Source organism: Ictidomys tridecemlineatus, chromosome 16 (genome assembly GCF_052094955.1).
Source record: "Ictidomys tridecemlineatus isolate mIctTri1 chromosome 16, mIctTri1.hap1, whole genome shotgun sequence".
NCBI classification, from domain to species: Eukaryota; Metazoa; Chordata; class Mammalia; order Rodentia; family Sciuridae; genus Ictidomys; species Ictidomys tridecemlineatus.
Window position 1 is genome coordinate 21,113,132 of NC_135492.1, and position 22,586 is coordinate 21,135,717.

At 33.7% G+C, this 22,586-nt stretch overlaps 1 protein-coding gene across 1 annotated transcript in view; it reads right to left on the reverse strand.

The window, feature by feature from the left end:
* Positions 1-22,586, reverse strand: part of LOC144371243 (axin interactor, dorsalization-associated protein-like) — a 38,394-nt gene that overhangs the window by 11,730 nt on the left and 4,078 nt on the right. Inside the window, exons 3-6 of the mRNA XM_078033656.1 lie at positions 14,816-14,869; positions 14,406-14,460; positions 6,639-6,702; positions 6,274-6,380 (exon numbers count right to left, since the gene is read on the reverse strand). Of these exons, the coding sequence (XP_077889782.1) occupies positions 6,274-6,380; positions 6,639-6,702; positions 14,406-14,460; positions 14,816-14,869 (280 nt within the window). The remainder of the gene's footprint in view (positions 1-6,273; positions 6,381-6,638; positions 6,703-14,405; positions 14,461-14,815; positions 14,870-22,586) is intronic.

Sequence of the window (22,586 nt, forward strand, 5' to 3'; positions counted from 1 at the left end):
CACAGAAAGCACGTCTTTTTCTGACTTATCTGCCCCCAACCACCTCTTATGCACCAACCAGAGCAAGCATGCTCTCACTGGTGTCAAAAAGAGTTGGAAGGAATTACTGAATTCAGTGTGATTTTCTGTGAGAGGAAGATTCTAAGCCTAAACCTAAAGACAACTCTGATAAAATAATGACAATGAATTGGAAGGTTTGGAACCATTTTACCACACTACTGTATTAGGGGATACCAAAAAGTCCATCTTGTTGATGGAAACTGTTTATTAACAGGTGGTACTTGGGTAAAAACTTAAGTTTCTCTATTTCATTGTGCTTCATCTGTGGAAAACAATTTATGAAGGTAGCTATGGATCCCCCAAATGGCTGTTTGTTAAACATAGACAAGTTTGCTTAAGAATGTTTTAAAAACTGTGTAAAAGCATCTGACCTAGCCAAGAATGTTACAGCAACTGCCACTGTGGAGAGAAAAGGGAATTGTGCAAGTAAGGCCTCTGCCTCTGCTGGGCACCCAACAGCACTGACACAGACCGAGCAATGAAACACCACTGTACCTGCAACAGGTACAGAAAAACAATGGGAGAACATCTGAAGCCCCTCACACCCCCCCGCCCATAACTTCTTTGTTCCAAGAGGGTGCTGAGAAAAATGAAGGTCTAAGTATCAAGTAGGATGGCCTCACATTCAATAGTCTCTGTGTAGCCATAGAGATCATGGAGAATCAGACAATAAAAGGACCACCAACCCGAGGATGAGTCTGGAGTGACATGGATATGAAGGTCAGTGGGATCCTTAAGGCCCTGTCCTCACATGCAGAAGAGGAAGTCATTCTTTTCTTTCAACTTTTTATTTTTGCTTTTTAAAAATTTCTATTGTTTATATCTCATATCATACCATAAGGACAATTTCTAGTCCAAAATTGGAAATGGCATGACAGTCTTTGTTCCAAAATAGTACATTATTGTCTAGGTAAGAACATTAAAAGAGGAAAATTGCCAAAGATTATATTTTTTTTAAAACACTGATTTGAATTTGCTTTTTATATGATATTGTAAAAATGTTTGTCACAGGCATTTACTTCAATAAGAGGTGAGTCAGTCTTCATTTTGCCTTGGTGTTTGGTGAATTAAATGTCATGAATAAGGAGTACAAAATTTGTTGTCCATACTTTTAGGACAGAGATGGACCTGATATCTAAAATGTAAACTAAGCATTATCATATGTGTGTGATTATATATTTATGTCTTCTTTGTTTTAGATTTATCATACTTGCAATTAAATTCAGATGTTTGATACTACCAATTCAAAGTCTGTCACACACATTTTTTAAGTGCACATTTCTTTGTAATTTTAAAATCCAATAAAAAGGATATATAAAAAATAATATTTTCTATTATTTTGGGATAATTTTAACATAATTTAAAATAATGGTATTGTCAAATCATTATTTGGTCATAACATTTTGTAAATGGCACAAAACATGAAATGGGTCTTAAAAATCTAGCAAGAGAAAAATTTTGCAATTTGTACTGCACATCTGCAATTTGTACACACATACAAATTGTGTGAAAATATGAAAACACATGCACAATTTCTTTTGGTTGGTAACTGATTAGTAGTTGAGGAACTGCTCCAACCTTTCAAGATAAAGAGTAAAATCATAAGAAGTTTATTCACTTTGAAATTATATTAAAAGTTTGATAAAAATCTTAGGGGTCATTAGCATTCAAACAATAATATTTCTAGGTCTGTCAAAAATTATACTTTATTAAAGTTGTTTGTATATTGGTTATATGAGTATATTCTTGTTTTTATTTTCTTTATTGACTGGTACTAGAAATATGTATTTTTCTGTGTTCAGAAATATGTGATTTGGATAATGGCTGAATTCTTAAGTGTCACCATCATATCTGGAAAAAAATAATAAATACTCTCACAAAACCTAAGATGAATCAGTGGGTATATGCTTCATACACAGATGCCATTTAGCATGCAAGGAAGAGTTACTACAGGTGTTGGGTTAAAAATTTGAGTGGCCAGAGGACTTTCAAGAAAAAGCAGGCCTGGGGCTGGGGATGTGGCTCAATCGGTAGTGCGCTCGCCTGGCATGCCTGCGGCCCGGGTTCGATCCTCAGCACCACATACAAACAAAGATGTTGTGTCCGCCAATAACTGAAAAATAAATATTAAAATTCTCTCTCTCTCCTCTCTCACTCTCTCTTTAAAAAAAAAAGAAAGAAAAAGCAGGCCAGATGTTGCTTAGAGCCTTGATGAAGAGCCTACTCAATAGACATTTCCTATGAACCAATTTCTGCAAAGCTCTGGAGAAAACCTTTTGACTTCAAGTGACAAGATTCATGGATTAAAAAACAAAACAAACAAAACAAAACAAACTGAGCCAGACATAGTGCTGCATGCCTGTAATCCCAACAACTTGGCAAGTTAAGGCAAGAGAGGCCAGCGTGGGCAACTTAGCAAAACCCTGTTTCAAAATAAAAAAATAAATCAAAGAGCTGGGGATGTAGCTAGGTGGTAGAGCATCCCTGACTTCAATCCCCAGTACTACAAACAAACATGTAGAAACAAATTATAAAAAAGAAATCTTTCAAAACTGCTTGAGAGTAATAGAATATTAACAAGCCTTAAAACTATTGAAAAACAGCTAGGAGAACTACCAGATAACATTGAATGGTATTTTCCTTTCCTTTCAATATAAGTACATGACTGGATGAGGGACTCTGGCTCTGACTGTTTGGCTCAGTCTGAGAATTTGAGACTTTGAGAGAAAGGATGTGCTCGGAGAGCCAGAGTCTATCTGCACACTTTGGTGGTATTTACTGTTTAACCCTAAATATATTCTGAAATTCTGTGAAATAAGGATGCCCTAATATTCATGGAACAGCAATGAATATTTTGTTGCAGTTTTCAACTTCCTATATGCATGGGTAAGAAAAAAACTGCACTTTAGCTGAAAATGAAATACATATTTGCTTAACTCTCAAGTTCAACTCAGAATTGAATATTTATGCAGGAAAGAAACAAGTACAGGTTTGATATTAAAGAAGTAAGATTCACTCTTCATTTTGAGTTTCAAAAAAACATTTTTTGTACATATCTAAGACTATATAAAAGATGAATAACCAATACAAATCTAGAATAATGTTGAGATTGCTAGGCTTATGTTTAGGTCACTCAGAAACGTTTTTTAAAATTTTGTCTAAAATTGTGACATGGCTATTTGTGCATGTGGTACTAGGAAATGAATGTAGGGCTTCACACAGGTGAGTCAAGCACTCTACCACTTAGCTACATCCCTAGTTCTTTCTATTTTGAGACAAAGTCTCTCTAAGTTGCCCCCACTGGCCTCAAACTTGCAATCCTCCTGCCTCAATTTCTCAAGTAGCTAGGATTATAAGCATATAATCTTGGCCAGCTATTTTTTTTAAATTTGTATTACTTTGGTTTATCATTTAGAAGCTTTAATATTCAACATGATAAATAAATTTTCAGGTAATAAATAATAGGTTATAAATTTTTATCCTCTATTTAAATGAAATCTACTGAGATTACCTTAAGAAAATTAAACTACTATTTGGACTTAAGCCAGTTAGTGTTTAAAGCAGTACAAAAAAGTTACTGTCTTATGAGAATTGAAGGCTTTGAAAATGATAATAATGTCAAAGAAAGGTTCAACAATTTTTTATTCTTTTCAAGAAAGGTTGGATAAAAATCCATTTTTGATTTTAAATGGGAATAAACTACTCTTGATCATACCATATTCATATATTATACTTTATCTCATTAGCTTAACAGTAGTAGTGTTTACCATGTGTGTTTGTCAAAACTTATAAAGCTGTACATTAAAAAAGATGCCTTTTATATATGTAAGGGACACCTTAATAAATCTTTTTTTAAAAAGATCACAATAAGCTAGATGCTATAGCACAAGCCTGGAATTCAGGTGACTTGGGAGGCTGAGGCAGGAGGATCCCAAGTTTAAGACTAATCTCAGCAACTAAGTGAGGCCCTAAGCAACTAAGTGAAATCCTGTCTCAAAATAAAAAATAAAAAGGGCTGAGGATGTGGCTCACTGGTAAAGTACCCCTGTGTTAAATCCTCAGTACCAAAAAAAAAAAGTACAACAAACTTACAATTATATAAATTACATAAAATAAAGGTAATAAAAATGTTATAATTCTTAGAAGCACCCTGCCATGATAATGTAGACACAACAGCCTTATCACGAATGAAATCTTGGATGTCCACAGTATAACAATTTTTTTCCCATTCTACAATTAAGTTAAAGGTAAAATTGTCCTTCAATGACATTTTCAATTTTATAATGACACAGGCCCTGGAAAATATGATCAAAAATCAAATATAGCCAATTGAACTATATGTACTCTTTCTTACTTTGAGGAAAATAATTCATGGAATAGAAAGGTTTAGTGAGCTTTCTGTATCTCTGAAATAAAATACCAAAATGCTATATCAGAATAAAAAAATCTAATTACTTTGGGCTTAATCTTTCATAGCAAATAGACTTAATTTACAGAGTTTCTTTTCAACTCAGCAACCTGAACCCCATAAAGACCTGTCCATTTCATGACTTACATCATCTGCTTTAAGGATCTTGTTTGCTACAGAAGTATAACTAGTGAACAAATAACCAAACCCAGAAATTTATAGAACTGGAATCTATTTCAATTACAGCATGTGGTTTGAAAAGGAAATAAAAAATGCAGAAAAATTTTAGCAAATTTATTTACCTCATCATCTCAGCAATCTTGAATTTCCTACAAATATAACAAGTAAAATATAGCTCTTTATTCATAAAGACAAGCAGATTGGAAATAATTACCTTGTACCAAAGAAACACTAACAATAACATTTTATAGTGATTGTAATTTTTCTAATAATCCTATGGTGTAGGACTGTTAGCATCATTTATAGGTGATAATGAAAATACAGTAGCCACCACTACCCCAGCAAATGAAAAGTATAATGCCAAATGATTTGTATGTGGTGCCTAATTTTCATTGTAACCCTATGAATTAGACATTGTCAACATCTCCTTTTATAAAGAATTAAGTACAGTCACTTAACTACTGATTGGCAGATGTTAGACTCAAAAGCGCAGGTATCTTATTGGTCTAAGCCTATACTGTTTATATTTCAAACGTCTTCTACCAAAGAGTATTTAAATTACTGGAATATGACTTTAATTATGAAGTTTTCTGGATGATATGTATATTATATTTAATTATACCATAAAGCATAGAGTCTTTTAAAAAAATGCATCACAATAGTACAGTGCTATTTCTACACTTCCAAAAATGAACTAATTCATCAGAAGTAAAAACTCTGCACTGTATAAGAACAGAAGAAAGTATAGAAGTAGAAGAGGCAAATAATTTACTCAGGGTGCTTGACTAGGATATTTTACAACCTTGTCAAGATCTTCCAAAAATAAAAAGGACTTGCTATATATTCTTTATTTCCCTGTTAAGGGCAACTGTTTAGTATCTATTCCTCCAGGTCCAGGTTTCACAATCATATATGATTATTTAAAGAACAGCTAGATATATAAAGAAAAGAATTAACATAGCAAACAGTTACTCTAGAAAGCCTACTTACAATGTTGGTCTATGGCTAGCATCTGGGAACCTGGATTTCAGCAGGATTCCCATCATGCCCTGTTAAGAAGATCACTGTGCCTAAACCGTCCATGCAAACAATATGGTTTGTTTTGAACACTTGCTTTCTTCCTGGAGTCTGTAGTTTTGGTTCACGCTAACCCCAATAAGTGTCTTGTGCACTGAATCTCTACAGTGCTTCCCCAATAGACAATATTTTTTCATTTCACAGGTGTGAAAGAATGTTGAGAGAATCAAATACATATTTGACTCTGCTGGGAGAGGACTCTTAGAAGTTTGGTTTCCTCTGGAATTTGCCTGTGTGCCTTTACCCTTTGCTGATTTTGTTCTTGTGTTTTCTTGTTGTAATGACTCAGAATACAACTGTGAGTACAGCTATATGCTGAGTCCTGTGGGTATTCCTAGCCAATCACTAAACATGGGATGTTTTGAGGATCCCTGACACAAATAGTAAGATACTTTCACAATAAACCGATAGCTACCACTAACAGAATGGCCATGATAATTTGCTTAAGATTGGCAAACCTGGAGATGTTTTACCCGCCACTAACAAGTACAAAAGTAAGTTCCAAACACCTGACCTTGAATTATATAATGTACATTTTTTGTACCCACCAGGCACTCTAGCAGGAAAAGAATTAGGAGACCCTGCTCCAGCACCACCTTCTTCTTCATCTTCTTCAAATTCCAAATGCTCTTCCTCACCAGGGGCTAAAATTCTCCTATATAAAAAAGGACAGAAAAATTAGTGAGCTACTCCACTTAATACACCAGCTAACCCTCATAGCCACTAACTTCCCAGATAAGATGCTGATTATTAGGTTGATGTTGATATAAATGTCAATGTCAATCATCTCATTGCTACCAGTCATATCACCAATACCAAATTTGATAGGGAAAAAAATACAGAAATATTTGAAAAACAGGCATAAAATAGATAATAAAATCAGAAGACAAAATATGGATGCTTATTTATTTACCTTAATGGGCTAGGCTGAACATCAAATGGAAATTCTTTATTATATGTGAGAATATTTTTTAGGACTAGAATAAAGACATAGACAAACATTAGTCTTATATCTTAGTCTTACATGTTATGTAAGTCTTATATATTAGTTAGTCTTATATGTTATATCTTAAATTGATACTTTTAATCATATTTTATAGTGTATTAAGCACACATTAATATATGTATTTTAAATTCCGAGCTTCACTATCATTTTAAGACTCTGCAATTGACTACTGAGTGTCTTAGCAAAATAAAAATGTCCATAGTGGACTGCAGGTACCAGTATTTTCAGAGTACTGTAAGATCTCCAAGGAAAGTCTCAGAGCCCTCATAGAAAATGAACCATAAAATAGTTCTCCAATGTACAAGGTCCTAGGTGATATGGGGTACCAGTGAAAGAGAATACCTCTTCTCCTGAAGTATTTTAATTAAAAGATTGATACTGAAGATGACTAATTAAAGAGAAATAGATAATCACTTCTTATTCTTTATCCTAAATAGATTTCCCTCAATACTTATCACACTGGTAAGGTTTGTAGCAGCAAGGTTATAATTCCAATATTCCTTTTATGATGAAATTTATTGTATATGTGTGCACACATATATACATGCATATATATATATATGTTTGTGTGTGTATATATATATATATATATATATATATATATATATATTTACACGTGTGTACACACACACACAGCAGACTTTCTCCTCAGGGAAGTCATCAAACAACATAATGCTATCACCTCTTGTGTCCTGGTTGATTACTTTCTGGCATGTAAGCCTACAGACAGATGTTCTACAATTCTATCTGTATCTGGAAAAGTATTTTATGAAATTTATTGTTTCATTTCCCAATTTATGGGTTCCTAGTGACTACCTGCAATTATTTCAAGGTGAATATTTAGCATTATTAATTGGGCAACCCATGGTTTTTACTCTAATTACTCAGACTTTAATTTTGGAGTCTTGCAGATTTCAGTTAAAAGGAGTATGGCATATTGGGTTCCTAAATAAGGAAATTCAAAAAGAACAGGTTGTAATTACATAACTTATTCCAATAGGAGTCAATCATACAGTGAGAAAGAAGTTCGAAACTTGTACCCAGATTCTCATTACTCACTCTTATTCTCTCTCCCTTTAGCTCTTCTTCATCCTTTATCTCTTTCTTCTTCTCAACAAATGCATACCGAGTACTCACAATGTTCCAATCACTGTTTTAGGTGCTAAAGATACACAGTAATCAAGAACTCATATTTGGACCTTAGACCTTACTAAGGAAAAGTAGACAATAAATATGCCAACAAATAAACAAGATAATGTAAGATGTGATTAGTGGTATGAAGGATACAAGCAGGATGCTGTGTAAAACCAGAGAGAACCTGGTAGAGTAGCTAAGGTAGACAGGGTGCCTTTCAAAACTAAACTGTAAGAAGACATTTGAGCCAAGACCTGAGATGAGAGGAATCATCCATAAGTGGCTCTAGCATAAGGCTTCCCAGGTATTAAAGAACAGGCTGGAGCAACAACAAAGGTTCCAAGTAGGAAACAGTTTGCCTTATTCAAGGCACAGAAAGGACTGTGGGAACTTAAGTCTGACAAGCAAAGGGGAAGCAGCAGGAGATCAAAGTAGAAGGTTTAAACCAAAACCTAGCCCTACAATTACAACAATAACTTGAACATTTACATAAATACTCTAATCTCCCCAGTTCTTAAATGAGAATGCTACTTCCTTTACAGGCTATTGAGAGAATTACAGCCTAAATAAATGTATACAAAATGGCAAGGGAAAATCTAAAATGGACATTCACTCTCTCCATGACCTTTTTGATCTAGTTGACTAGAATCCTAATATTTCTTATCTCACTAAGAAGTACTGTTTATTTTTAATACAAGAACATCTTTTCTATACTTCTGCATGATCATTGTTACTAAACTATTAAATCAACTCAATATTAATAAGTAATATTAATAAATATTGATCACTTACACAACAATGGAATAGATACCAAGAATGGGGAGCAGGTAACAAAAAGATCATGTCTCACTCATACCAGAAACAAACACACAGAAATGATCATATTGTAATAAGAGTTTAATGAAATGAGCAAAAAAATCAACCATTAAAAATGTATATAACTGCCAAAGGCCAATGTCTCGGCTTGGCACCAGAATCACAAGCCACCACACACCTTTGTAGGTTGAAACAGCAATTCTTTATTCCAGCTCTCACACCGCCTCCACACAGGTCCAGGGACAATCGCGTTCTGCCGTCTCCCGCACAATTCACCTACTCCACGAGGCTATCTCCAAATCCCATTTTAATCTCACGAGAACTCAACAGGAACAAGCAGCAGGAACACCCTAATCCCAGCAATAATCTTCAACTTCCAACTTCCCTAAAACCCATTATCTTAAACTGGCAACGCCTTAAACTCAAGGAGCCGGTTACTTCCTCAAACCTGATCAGCTCTAAACCCGGATCCGCCTTGGTCCTTGAGCAAGGTCACCTTATTAAAGCATGCATGCAATGTCCCATCAAATGTCCTCTAAGCAGCATAGGGTATGCTTGGCAAGGAAATTTCGATGCGTCATTCCTACTTGGTAATGGCCCTCAGCATCTGGTAATGGCCCTCAGCATATAACAATAATTTTTAAAAGCTGATCCTGTTATGGTGGCATGTGTCTGTAATCCCAGGTACCAAAAGCCTGAGTCAGGAGGACTAGAAGTTCATCTGCCTAAGCAACGTATGGAGACCCTGTCTCAAAATAAAAATAAAACAATAAAAGGGCTGGGGTTGTAGTTCAGTGGTAGAGTGCTTGCCTTGCACATGTGGCAATGGGTTCAATCCTTAGCACTACATGAAATGAATAAATAAAATAAAGGTATTGTGTCCATCTACAACTAAAAATGTTTTAAAAAATAAAAATAAAAAGGACTGGAAATATAGCTCAGTGGTAGAGCACCCCTGGGTTCAATCCCCAGTACGTCAAAAACAAACAAAAAAGTTGAAAAATATCTTGGTTATTAAGAATATCTTGGCTGAGTGTGGTAGTGCACACCTGTAATCCCAGAGGCTTAGGAGGATTAAGAATTCAAAGCCAGCCTCAGCAAAAGTGAGGCATAAGCAACTCAGTGAGACTCTGTCTCTAAATAAAATACAAAATAGGGCTGGGGATGTGGCTCAGTGGTTATCTTGCATTTGTATTGTAACAGAATAATTAAATAGTATTTTCATTTCTTTAGTATCAAAGCTCTGAAGAGGAAGTATTTGCTTTAGAATAATAGCTTTGTTATATTATTTTTACAAGTTAAAGTACTATGAAACATTTAATTTATGTGAATAGCTTTAGAACAAATTTAAATAGCTTTAAAACAAATTCTGTTTTACTTTCTATAACTGTATTATAGGTTTACATTTTCAACAACTATGGAATAACAGATTCTGTTGTTCTTTTAAAATAGCTTAAACTTTACATAGAGTTTTCTTTCTACCAATACTAGCAATGATGTCTTAGGAGGAATTGAAGAGGAGCTTGAATTTTACAAAAGACATTATCATAAGTATGAAGCATGTCATGGGTTGGAGATTCATTGGCTGATTTGGTAGGACTTACACACTTTGGATCACTACATGGCAGACATCTGATGCTACTCCACCATGGAAAATTCAGCACTCCCAGCTTTTCTCTTGGAGCACAGACCTACCAACCTCCTGAAGCTAACCCTCAAAAGATGACACACAGGCAAATATCAAAATGCATTTTGCTTTTGGTGACTGACGTGTTTCATTTTTGTGGTAGGAAAATGGGCAGCTGCCTCAATTTTGAAAGGTTATTTTTTAAATTATAGGAAAAGATTCCTTCAAAACATTCAAATCTATTTAACTCAACACAATCTTACCAAGTTCATACTACACTTAAAGCATTCAATAGGCTCTGGGGTGGGGGAAGAGTCCATTCATAATCTCTTTGAGGACTAAAACAAATACAAGTGAAAATAACACATGTGAGAATCTGACAATGGATAGTTAAAATGATTCTATACAGGAAAGGAGGCAGAGTTTAATTATGCCTCTATAGAGAAAGCAGAGAAAGCTTTCAGGGAGAGGTGGGATTTCTGTGAAGCCTTGAAGGGTGGCTTAACAGAAGGGAATTTTGCAGGGTGGTGGTGGGGAGATATGCTTGAGTAAGCAGCAATACATTACTGCAATTAACATAAGAAAAAAATGTCTCAGACTTTCACAATCATAGTTTTAGTATTTTCAGCAGAATTTAAAAGATTTCAAAATGTTCAAGTAAAGAATACATCAGCCTAATAAACCAGCCAAGAGCTAGTGATGTAGCTCAGTGGTAGAGGATTTGCCTTATATGGGAAATGCCCTGGGTTCGATCCCCAGCACCACACACACGCATTAAATTTAAAAAAAAAAAACACTTTTTTTTAAAAGAAAGGAAACCAGTTAAGTTCAACATATTAAAAGTTAGAACTCACTATTTTCCTTAGAAGAGGCTTAACGTTTTAAAAAGAAAGCTTGAATAAGTATACTTAATCTGAAATATTACTAAATACCAATTTGTAGAAAATATTTAATTCCAACTCAATAATTAACTCACAACAAGTGCCCTGCTTGGATAAATTCCAAATTACAGAGTCTACCCTACTGAAATACAGAATACTCACTTATGTTTCTTTGAGAAGCAACAGCAAATTAAAATCATCTAAAAAGATAACTATCAAGAAGGGAAAAGTACAAATGAAAAACATTATATAAAGTATAATAAAGTGAATCTCCAAAATGCTCTTTCCATTTCTATTCCAAATCTTTTTTAAAAAGCCAAAAAAGTAATAGATTTTAACCTGATCTTCGACTAATACATGGGTCAATAATTTCTTAGGAATTTGAACTGGAGAGCTGTACTTAGGAATGATGTAGTACAGCACCACTACAGGTATTACTAAGAGCATAGTGAAAGAACCAATCCAGGTGACCCTAAAACTCATTGCTGGGATTTACAAGCTAGTGTCGGTGTTGTCCTTAGCAGAATGTTACTGAGAGGATTCGAGTGCTTAGCATATAGATGCTATTCTAAAAAAAAAAAGGCAATTAATGAAAGATCTTGTGAGGCAATAGAAGTACTTGAGTATGCTCAGAGGAAGAGAAGAGATAATAAATATATGAAATAAACATCCACAGTCTTTACGGCCACTCTGTGTATCTATAAGATTCTTAAATTTTGTTTGGAAACAAACAACTAATAGGAAATAGTGACTGAATAAGAAGCCAAAATCCTAATAATTTTTATCATAAAAAACTGAGGGCTGGTGACATAGTTTATGGTAAAGCACTTGTCTAACATGCCCAAAGCCCTTAGTTCAATCCCCTGCATCATCTCTCTCTCTCTCTCTCTCTCTCTCTCTCTCTCTCTCACACACACACACACACACACACACACACTCACACACAAACATAATTTTCAGTAGAACCACCATATAAACAACTGTTGCAATCTTTTATTTAAAGCCATCAATGTGTTTTTCTCAAAATAATCTTATATGTAGTCAGTCATAAAAGATCATATATCATATGAGTCCATTTAAATAAAATGTCTACAATAGGACAATTTATAGACAGAAATCAAACTAATGGTTTCATAGGGCTGGGAATTGGAAGGGATTTTAGGGGGATGGCAAGAAGTGAATGACTGCTCATGGGAATAGGGTTTCTTCTTGTGGTGATGAAAATGTCCTAAAATTGATTGTGGTTATGTCTGCATAACTCTTCCAATTTACTAAAAAAATTGAATGATACGTTAAATTGGTGAATTGTGCTTTATATAAATTATATCTCAATCTTATACAAAGTATTTATTAATGCTTTTGAGAAATAAAGTTTTAGGTACAAAAAAACCCCAAAATTTGTGAGAAATATTACATTGATTAGTATCCTTATATACATTGGATATAGGCATAAGAACTATTTCTGAATATAAGTTGTGTCTCTTATAACATCTCCAACTCTTATGATCTAGGGCTGGAGATGTAGCTCAGTGGTGAAATACTTGCCTAGCATGTGTGAGGTCATGGGTTTGATCCCCAGAACCACAAATAAAACAAAACTTTATGATCTGGATTACATAAAGAAACCAAAACTATTAAAATGACAGAATTCTTGCCATATTCAGAAGAATGGTGTTCTGAAGAAATGAAATATGATCATCTAAAACTGTGGAAAAGCCACCAGAATCACAACAAATCTGCTATACATTCCTTTGTTGTTGTTGTTAACTTCTCTTTTCCAACCCAAACAACAGAAAATCAGATCCCCTTCAGTATACTCTGAGAATCCTTTTTCTATCCTGGATCTGCAATACAATCACATTTCAGCTATCTCAATAATATATGTCTTTGTTAGAATTGCTATAATGAATTAGATATTGGCAGTTTGTGGAATTTATTGGAACATTCTATTTAGTTCTTTTTTGGCAGGGGGTACTGGGATTAAACTCAGGGGCACTTGACCACTGAGCCACATCCCAGCCCTATTTTGTATTTTATTTAGAGACAGGGTCTCACTAAGTTGCTTAGTGCCTTGCTTTGCTAGGGTTGGCTTTGAATTTGATATCCTTCTGCCTCAGCCTCCCGAGCGGCTGTGATTACAGGCATGCGCCACTGTGCAAGGCTCTCTTTAGTTCTTAAATTAATATTTTATCTCTTACTCAAAGCATGTTTACATTAAAAGGATTGTACTAGTGTGAACTGAGATACACTGACAAATGTTCTGAGATTTAGGCCCTGCTCAGTTACTGGAGATTGAAGTGAAACAGGACAAACAAATCATTTCATTTCTTTCCTCAATAGAGAATGTGATCACAAGTCTGAGACTCCTTTCTGTTTGAAAATGCTTTGATTTTATGATTCCCTACTTAAAAATCTTACTTAGTTGGATAAATAAAATCTACTATTCCCTAGTCACATAAATGCACTGAGATGTGCAATCTTATCTCAATAAAAAAAGAGTACAGGAGCTGGGTTATAGTTCAGTTGGCAGAGCAATTGCCTTGCATATGTGAGGTACTGGATTCGATCCTCAACACCACATAAAAACAAATAAATAAAATAAAGGTATTGTATCTGTCTACAACTAAAAAAGTTTTTAAAAAAAGGCTACATTAACTTACATTCATTCAGTTATTCACACTGTGCCTTTGCCCATACTGCAGACAGTTCTAAGAGAGCAATCATTTGAAATAGCAGAAAGGCTTTATTTGGGAATATCCTAACCAACAAGATAACTGAAGGAATTGTTTACTTTTTAAAATTTTGAAGAAGGGAAAAAAATGGAGACAACAAAAATACACTTTGTAATGCATTCCCAACATTCAGACTGTAGTTTTCAATAACATGTAATGTGAATGGGCATTAATGACTGTAACCTTATATTCTCTACTGGACTCTACTGAAAATGTTTATCAAAATAATTATAATCTTATTAAAGCCATTAAGACAAATTAAAGGTTAATTTGGATATTTAGATGAAGTACAACATATATATTCTATAATAAAGATTAAATCCAAATGGTAATTAAAAATACAAATATTGTAGGAATTTTAAAAGCACCAAAAAATAAGAGAAATAAATCCAATCACTTTCTGTGCTAAACAATCTTAATATTCACAACAGATAAAACTCTCTTCCTAAAGGAATATCACTAAAAAATATAAAACAAAACTTACTTGGTTCTAGCTTCTTGAGGTCCTCCAGTTTAAATTCTTCCTGGGACTGTGTGGACTAAATTTAAAATATGCATATTATATCTTTTCATTACAAAGATTTCACTGCACCCTATGTCTTTTAAATGGCAAGAATAAAATATTTAAAATAAATATATTTCTTGTTTTAAAGGTAGAAAATGAAAAGTTCCAAACTGATTTTTGGAATATTCAAGCTAATAGAAACAGAAAAAATTAGAATCATATCTTTTATTTCTACCGTTTACAAAGTATGAACTAAATCATTTAAGTGTGAGTTCAGCTGATCAATTCCAATTGTTATAAAACCCTTCTGAGATAATATTACTTTGGGCATGAATGTCTAATATCTTATCAGAACAATTTAGAATAATTCATTTAAAAAATCCATTTACCTGTAAAGCTGCGCTTTGCAATTCCAAGCATGTTGCAATTTTGCCTATGGTTTTCTGTAGGGAAAAAAAATGCTATAAATCCCAAGATAATTTTAACTGTCAGTTTCTAAAATCAAGAATTTTTATTTATAAGAGATCTATAGGGACTGGGATTTTAGCTCAGTGGTTGAACACTTGCTACACATGTGTGAGGCACTGGGCTCGATCCTCAGTACCACATAAAAAAAAATAAATGAAACAAAGATATAGTGTCCATTTACAATTTAAAAAATTTACAAAAGAGATCTATACTTCTTTAAATAAATTATTATTCCTTTTCTAGCACCTTGCAGATTTTAGAGAAGAGAATCAGAAGACAAAGGGCTGAGAAGTGGGAGAGAGATGAGTATATATTCTCTTCTAAACTAATATGCCACAACCAATTCTAAATCAAGTTTGGTTTGGTGATAGGTCTAGATATGATTTAAAGGGCAACAAAGATAGCCATTATGAAAAGCAGTGTGGAGGTTCCTCAAAAGATTAAAAATTGAACTGTGATATGATCCAACAATTCCACTCCAGGATATATGGCCAAAGGAAAGGAAATCAGTAAGCTGCAGAGACACCTGCACTCCCATATTCATAGCAGCACTATTCTTATTAGCCAAGAAATGGAAACCTAAGAGTCCATCAACTGATAAGTGGATAAAAAAGTGTTATATATACACAATGGAATACTATTCAGTCATAAAAATAAAGAAATCCTATCCTTTTCAACAACACGATGGAACAAGATCATTATATTAATGAAGTAAGCCAGGCACAGAGACAAGACCCACAAAATCTTATTCATGTGGAATACAAAAAAGCTGATTTCATAGAAGTTAAAAGTATAATGGTAGTTACCAGTGGTTGGAGACAGTAGGGGTGAGTGGGGGGATAAATAAATGCATCCTACATTTCAAAAGAAAAAAGAAAAAAATTTGTAAGTTTTTAAACATAAGAAATGATACGTGAGTAGAAAATGTTAACTGGATTTAAATATAACACAATATATACATGTATCAAAACATGTTACCCCATTTATATGTACTATCTTTGTTATCTGTAAGTTAAAATATTGACTATTTATTTTTAAAAATAGCTTTTTTTTAGCTGTAGATGGACATAATACCTTTATTTTATTAATTTGTTTTTATGTGGTGCTGAGGATTGAACCCAGTGCCTCACACATGCTGGGCAAGCAAGCACTCTACCACTGAGCTACAACTCTAGCCACAAAATACTAACTTTAAAAAAGAAAACAGAAAATTAAAAAGGGGGAGGGCAATGAAAGGAGAGTTTTGACATCTTCCCTTCCAACCATCTTCTCATAAAGCCTGAAATTTACTAAAAGATATCTGAAAGATAGCACAATGGTCTAATTTAATTCTGATTTAAGCTCAATTCTGACTTGTATAAAAACGTAGGCAATATTAACAAAATTAGTATTTGTGATGAATGGTGCAAATTTTACAGTCAATCTGTTTTATAAAATAAGCTATAAAACACATGTGATAGGGCACAGTCCTTGCTTTTAATATGCTCATGTTCTATTATGTGTGATAAAACATATATCAAATCACTATATTAAAAAGAGAGACATTCAATCTATAAGCTTCAGCAAAATAAGTTCCTTTTATGTCCTAAAGGAAAAGAACATGATCTATATTAGGAATCCAGTCCCAAAGACTAGGGAGGATTTCCAAATCAAAGAGTTTGGAAAATTGTCAAGGTTCAATTACTTAAAATCCCGAACTGAAAGCAGAGGGATGGGTGTGAAAAGTAAAGTGAAGTAGGGCATAGTCATTCTGAAATGGACCTTTCACAAACTCCTTGCTGAGGAATCTAGGATTTCTTTAACAATAAGTTACATAGAAGTGTTTTTATTGTTCTTTTTTTTTTAACTGACATGCCCTTAAGAACACTGTTGTGAGCTGGGCATAGTTATGTGTACCACCTACTGGGAAGGCTAAGGCAGGAGCCTAAGAGTTTAAGGCCGGTGTGGGCAACACAGTGATACTTTCTAAAAAACAAACAAAAAACCCCTTGACTGTTGTGATACAGGTATGCAATGCATACCTAATTTAAAAGAAAGGGGAAAAACTGAAGGAAAAATCATTTAAGTTATTTCAAACTGTCTAAACAATATTCAGAATAAGAATATGAATAGCTAAGGTGGACATGAAAAGGGGAGATTCATGAGAATCATAAAAGAAATTATCAGGGCAGGCAGCTGAACAATGTCACTGAGACTTCTAGGTCCTTCCAAAAAAGATATTTCTGAAACGTGTTTAGGAATAAGTCTAGATGATAAAAGCAAAGAACTGTGTAACATTTACAATGTAAACATTTACAATGCTTACAAAATGACATATTTTGGAAAAAAACTGACATGTTTTTCTGAGTGTATTTTCTGTATGACTTACAAAAAGTTTAGTAAATTGGGGATTTGGTGATTTTGTGTCTGGTTAATGTTCTTTGAAAGGTAAAAGAGGAGTAAAGGGAAGTAACAGTATTGTCCTGGCCTCTGGTGCTTAGGCTAGTGGACATTCTTCAATTACTGAATCTTCAACAAACAGCTAGGATAGCAACTCACAGAAAAACCTATTATTGAGCAAGATATGCCTCTCAGACACACAAGTAATAATATTTAATTATCTCCATAATCTTTTTAAAATTTCAATATAAAATCTTAGAAAATATGCAATTTTAATCTGAAAAGAGATTACATTTGAAAATTATGTTTATACATAGTTTGCAAAATACTCAAGTTTATTCATCCTCTTAAATAGCTATATATAGAAACCAGCAGTAAGCAATCTTTTCTACATAAAGTCTAATATCCCCAATCATTATTGTTCAAATATACCACTCAACTCCAGCAAAACTAGTAAATAATTAAGTATAAATATAATAATCAAATAATTTATTAGTAACAAATACTATTAATTATTAACCACTTATTAATAACTAATGAGCACTTACTTATAGGCTCTCCTAAATGACTGATAAACATTAATTTAATTAATCCTCCCCAACTCTGAATTAGCCGTGATCATTTTACAGGTGTGAAAACTGAAGTTCAGGCAGGTTAAGTAATTTGTCCCAGTCATCAATGCCTTCTATACAACACACAAGATATTCAATAAAACCACACACTTCCATCAATTCCATTTAGCTATGACTTACTATATTCTTTCAAAACTGATTTATAAAAGAATTTTGCTTGTATTGAGATGTATCAATGAGCTAATCTTCAAAATAGTAGTTAGCTTTTTTTCCTTCTTGACTTTAAAATCCATTTTATTTCACACTTCAAACATTTAAGATAAAAATGTTGTAGCTGAACAATAAAAGACCACTAACAAACTATTATCACTTAAACATTTCTTTAAGTTAAGCAAAGGCAATAGCTTTTTATATATAAATGTACTGAACTATGGCAAAATACCAACCGGCCTTATTCATAACTATTTTAAGGGACCACACCCAGATTCAGTATTAAAAAATAAGTGAAACACTATTATTTCAGCTGTGGCAATAACTTTTAAAACATGTAGAATTTATTGATGTCAAAAATGAAGTGCTTGCTACTGAAACAGTGTCACCTTCCTTAAAATGAACAGTTCAGAAAAGTAATAAAGAAGCACAAGTTCACATATGCCAGAGTATAAGTATTGACTACTTTAATTAATGTACATTAAACCAAGCACTGAAGTGATGTTTGATTTTTAGAAAGACTTAAATCACTAGCATTTTATTCAAATTAATTGCTCATACCTAATATGATAAGAAACAGAAAACAGTATCATTTTTAGAGTATTAGCTACTTTAGTTTGTCATTGCTAAGAAAATTGAGAGCTCTAAAGATCAGTTAAAGGTAAACATGGAATAAAAATGGACAATTAATGAGCTAAATTAATTTTGCTAAAATGTATTCAATTTATGTAATGAATAAAATGAGTTTAAAAATAAACATAATTCAGTACAGTCTTACTTAATCCAGACTTATCTTTTAAATATTTAAAAGCAGCCACTCATCTTCCATCTAGCTGTTGGGGGAGAGAAAACACTGGGGTAGAGAGAAAGTGGAAGTAGAAAGGTGGAATCGATAAAACATAAAACAAGTATATATTTCTGGGATTCTCATTACCACCAAGTTTGATTCAAAATAGGAAAAAACTTTCTAAGTGTCATGAGATAGGATGTTCTATTTTGTCCAGAAACTTACATGAGAAAATCTACAACACCAAAGTAGGGAATTCCATGGAATGAAAGCTTTTGGCAGCTTTTTGTTGGCCACTAAACCCACTTGTTATAACGACAAAACTATTGAAAACTGAAATGAAACTAAGTGAACTAATCGTGAGAGAGGATCAAGTAAGAATCATAAACTCTTGTTTTAACTAGAAATCTTTGAGAATATTAAAAATAGGAAATAAATGTGAAGTTTTTATTCTATCACCAATTAATATGGCTTAGACAGATTAGTAGTTCTGCTTTAGAATTCTTTAGATATAAAATAAATATTGGAAAAATATGTTATTCTCTTAAAAATTAGGATTTATTTTAATAAATATAAAGTAAATATCAATAATAGACCCAATAAAACATTTATTCATCAAATATATTTGAGAGATCACTGTGAATTAGACAGCAAAAAGTTTCATAAAGAAAGCACTTTAGTAATAAGATTGGTTTTTAAAAACCAAAAACATTTTTCAAAGTTCCACTAACTACTGAATGGTTGGCATAATTATATAACTTGTCACTGCTATCAATACATGAAATAGTATAAGCATAAGAAATATAACTCAAAATACAACAACATTTTTGCAAAGAATAAGGTTAAAAGCATTTTCTATTTTCCTTTTTGGAGAAAAATATTATTCAGTTTTCTCTCCAGCTTATGTATAGGCATAGTATTTAATGCAGATCTAACAGTATGTGTCAAAATTTCCTGTATTATGTTCTTTAGAACACTAGATCCAATGATTTTGAAAAAAATTAAATGAGATTTGAGTTCTAAGCCATGTGACTTTGAAGAAATCCTACACCTATAATCCAGAAAAAACATGCCATATTTTCTGGGCTTTTAAGGAGAAGACCAGCAATACTTGAGTTCTTGGTAACTGTCTTCCAAAGCTGTAAGATACTTCTCCCATGAGAGGTCAAAAGTAAAGAAAGGGTTTCCACTAATCCATACAGCATCTATAAGTGAATTAGAAAAAATGTACCTCTTCCTCTGAGTAAATGAAGCTCCATTCCAAGGCACATAGCATGATGAGTGGAGCACAGCTGGATTTCAAGACTACACAGCCCTAAGCCTGTAACCTTCATAGCAACTTCACAACTGCCAGAGGGCAGAGTCATTGGTGCCAACAAGACACAAAGTAATCGTGGCAGTGCTGCCAGGAAGATATGAAAGTGTCTTTTTTGTATATTCCTCTGATATCCCCTGCATGCTGTGAATCAGAACTGACTTGAGAGAAGCAAGATAAACTGTTCTAGATGAAAATATAACCTCAGGATGAGTCATAGGAGGACCCTAGTTGGGTTGCTTGGCAAGCTCTATTGGAAAGGCTGAGAGTTGCCTAGGGAAAGGCAATCAGGTGTCCAACAGTCACTAAACATAATAAAGAGAATCAGATGCTATTTTAAAAGAACAACTGCCCAGAAAACTCTAAGGATCTATGCATATGTATCTATAAGTCATTTTATGTAACACTTGTCCAAGTTGGGTTAATGTCCCAAGGGGTAAACTCTGACCAACAAGAAACAAGCAATGGGACTCTTCTAAGAGGTGGTAGTTTCACATAGTAGAAGATGTACCATGTGACAAGACAACCAGCTCAGTTTTCTTGCAAGGTTAGGGCCTACTTGGTAGCATCTTTCCTCCTTTCTTGCCTTATTTATTGTTTTCTTTCATTCTTGCTGCTCTGGGTTTGTACCACTCAATAAAACCTTACCTCCAGTTGCTTTCTGAGGACACAGGGCCCAAGCCCTACAAATCAGCTAAAATGACCTTTTCTGCAATCCTATCACACACAAAACTGCTTTACCACACTTCAGATTCTGAAGTCAGACAGATAATAGTTGCACATTCTTAGACAAAGGTATTTCACGTCTCTTAGCCTTATTTTATTTATATATAAAATATGAAGTATAATAAAGTTTACTGAAATTAATCAATGTAATATAAATGATGCCAGGTACATTATTTATATTAGTATTTCCAGTGCTTAATATGTCATCTACTACACTGTAGGTATGCCTAATGCCTACAATGTTTACAATAGTACATTTTCTCTGTATTTAAAAAATTCCAACCAAGTAGCAAAGATTGAAAGATCTGTAAGGTCTCAATACAAATAGCCAGTAATCTGTAAAAACACATTAAATCTATACATGAATGCTCTCTGAAAAATGGCCCTTTACTGCAAATAATTCACTTTACCTGGGTTTTTGCCTTTCCAACTTATCAGGAAAAACAATTAAGTCAAAAGTACAGATGTAGCCAGCTTTAGGCACAATATGTTCCTGAGAGGATGCACACAAATCAAATTTCTGTAAATCAAACCATATTTCACAAGCACTAGGGGAAAAACACCATTTAAAATTACTTCAACAAATAATGCTATAGTAAACTGTTACTGTAAAATGAAGGTTTCTTCATAGCCGGTGATTATGTTGACTTATAATTTCATTAGGTTTTCATAAGAAAGGAAATACAGCAATCAGCATATGGCAAAAAAAAAAAAAGGCAACATGAGCTCCCTCCCACCCCACATGAAGTCCCATGCTTGCTCAGGACTCTACAAGCAAGAAGATCATCACCAGAACTGAACACAGCCAATGCTATGCCTGGAGTCTGTGAAACTGTGAGCTAAATAAACCTTTGTTGTTATAAAGTTAAAAAAATTTATGGCAACAGTATAGATTGTCACAGGTATGATGTTACTTTGTCTGACAAAGCAAGAACAGCAAATAGAAACAAAATATTCCTATACAACCAGTGTTCAAAAGGAAGATTCCAGTTAATAAAATTATCATAAGCATTTATATTATTACAAGCTTTTGTGGATATATATATGGATATGGATAGTATTCATGCATAAAACTCACAGGATAAAAAATATGCATCAGAATCATGATAACTCTGTGGTGGCTTAACAGGTAACTCATTTTAAAGGTTTCTCTTATGTTTTCCTTTATTTTAAAAAATTTTTCAGGAATATGCATTACTGTTTTGGGTCTCACAAATGGACTTCCACAAAGGAATCATTTGTTTCTGACACTTTTGGCTTTCGCAAAAAGTTGGGAAAATCACCACATTTCACACTGCTAAAGCCCTTTCACAGAAAATATTTCTTGTATTATCTGGATTAGACTTGAAGAAAACAATATTAATATTGTTGGCAATCAGTTTTACCATCTCTAATTTTCCTGATGATCAAGCCACATTCCTACATCTCTGATTACACTGATGGTATACGGGTATTGTTCTACTTCCTATAAATGTAAAAGGTAAACGCTGTGCCTTCAAGGGCAGTTATGCAATGCTCCTAGACAGAATTCCAAAAGTCTGCATCTCTTACAAGAAGATGCCCAATTGTCTAGGCAAATGTTGGCAACTTTGAGGAGTGTTCCTCACACTGGGAGTCTGTGCCTTTGGCAGCCACTGCAACAGACTGAATCTCAATTAGAGGCTTATCATATTGGTACGGAATGGTTTGTGCAGCCTACTAAT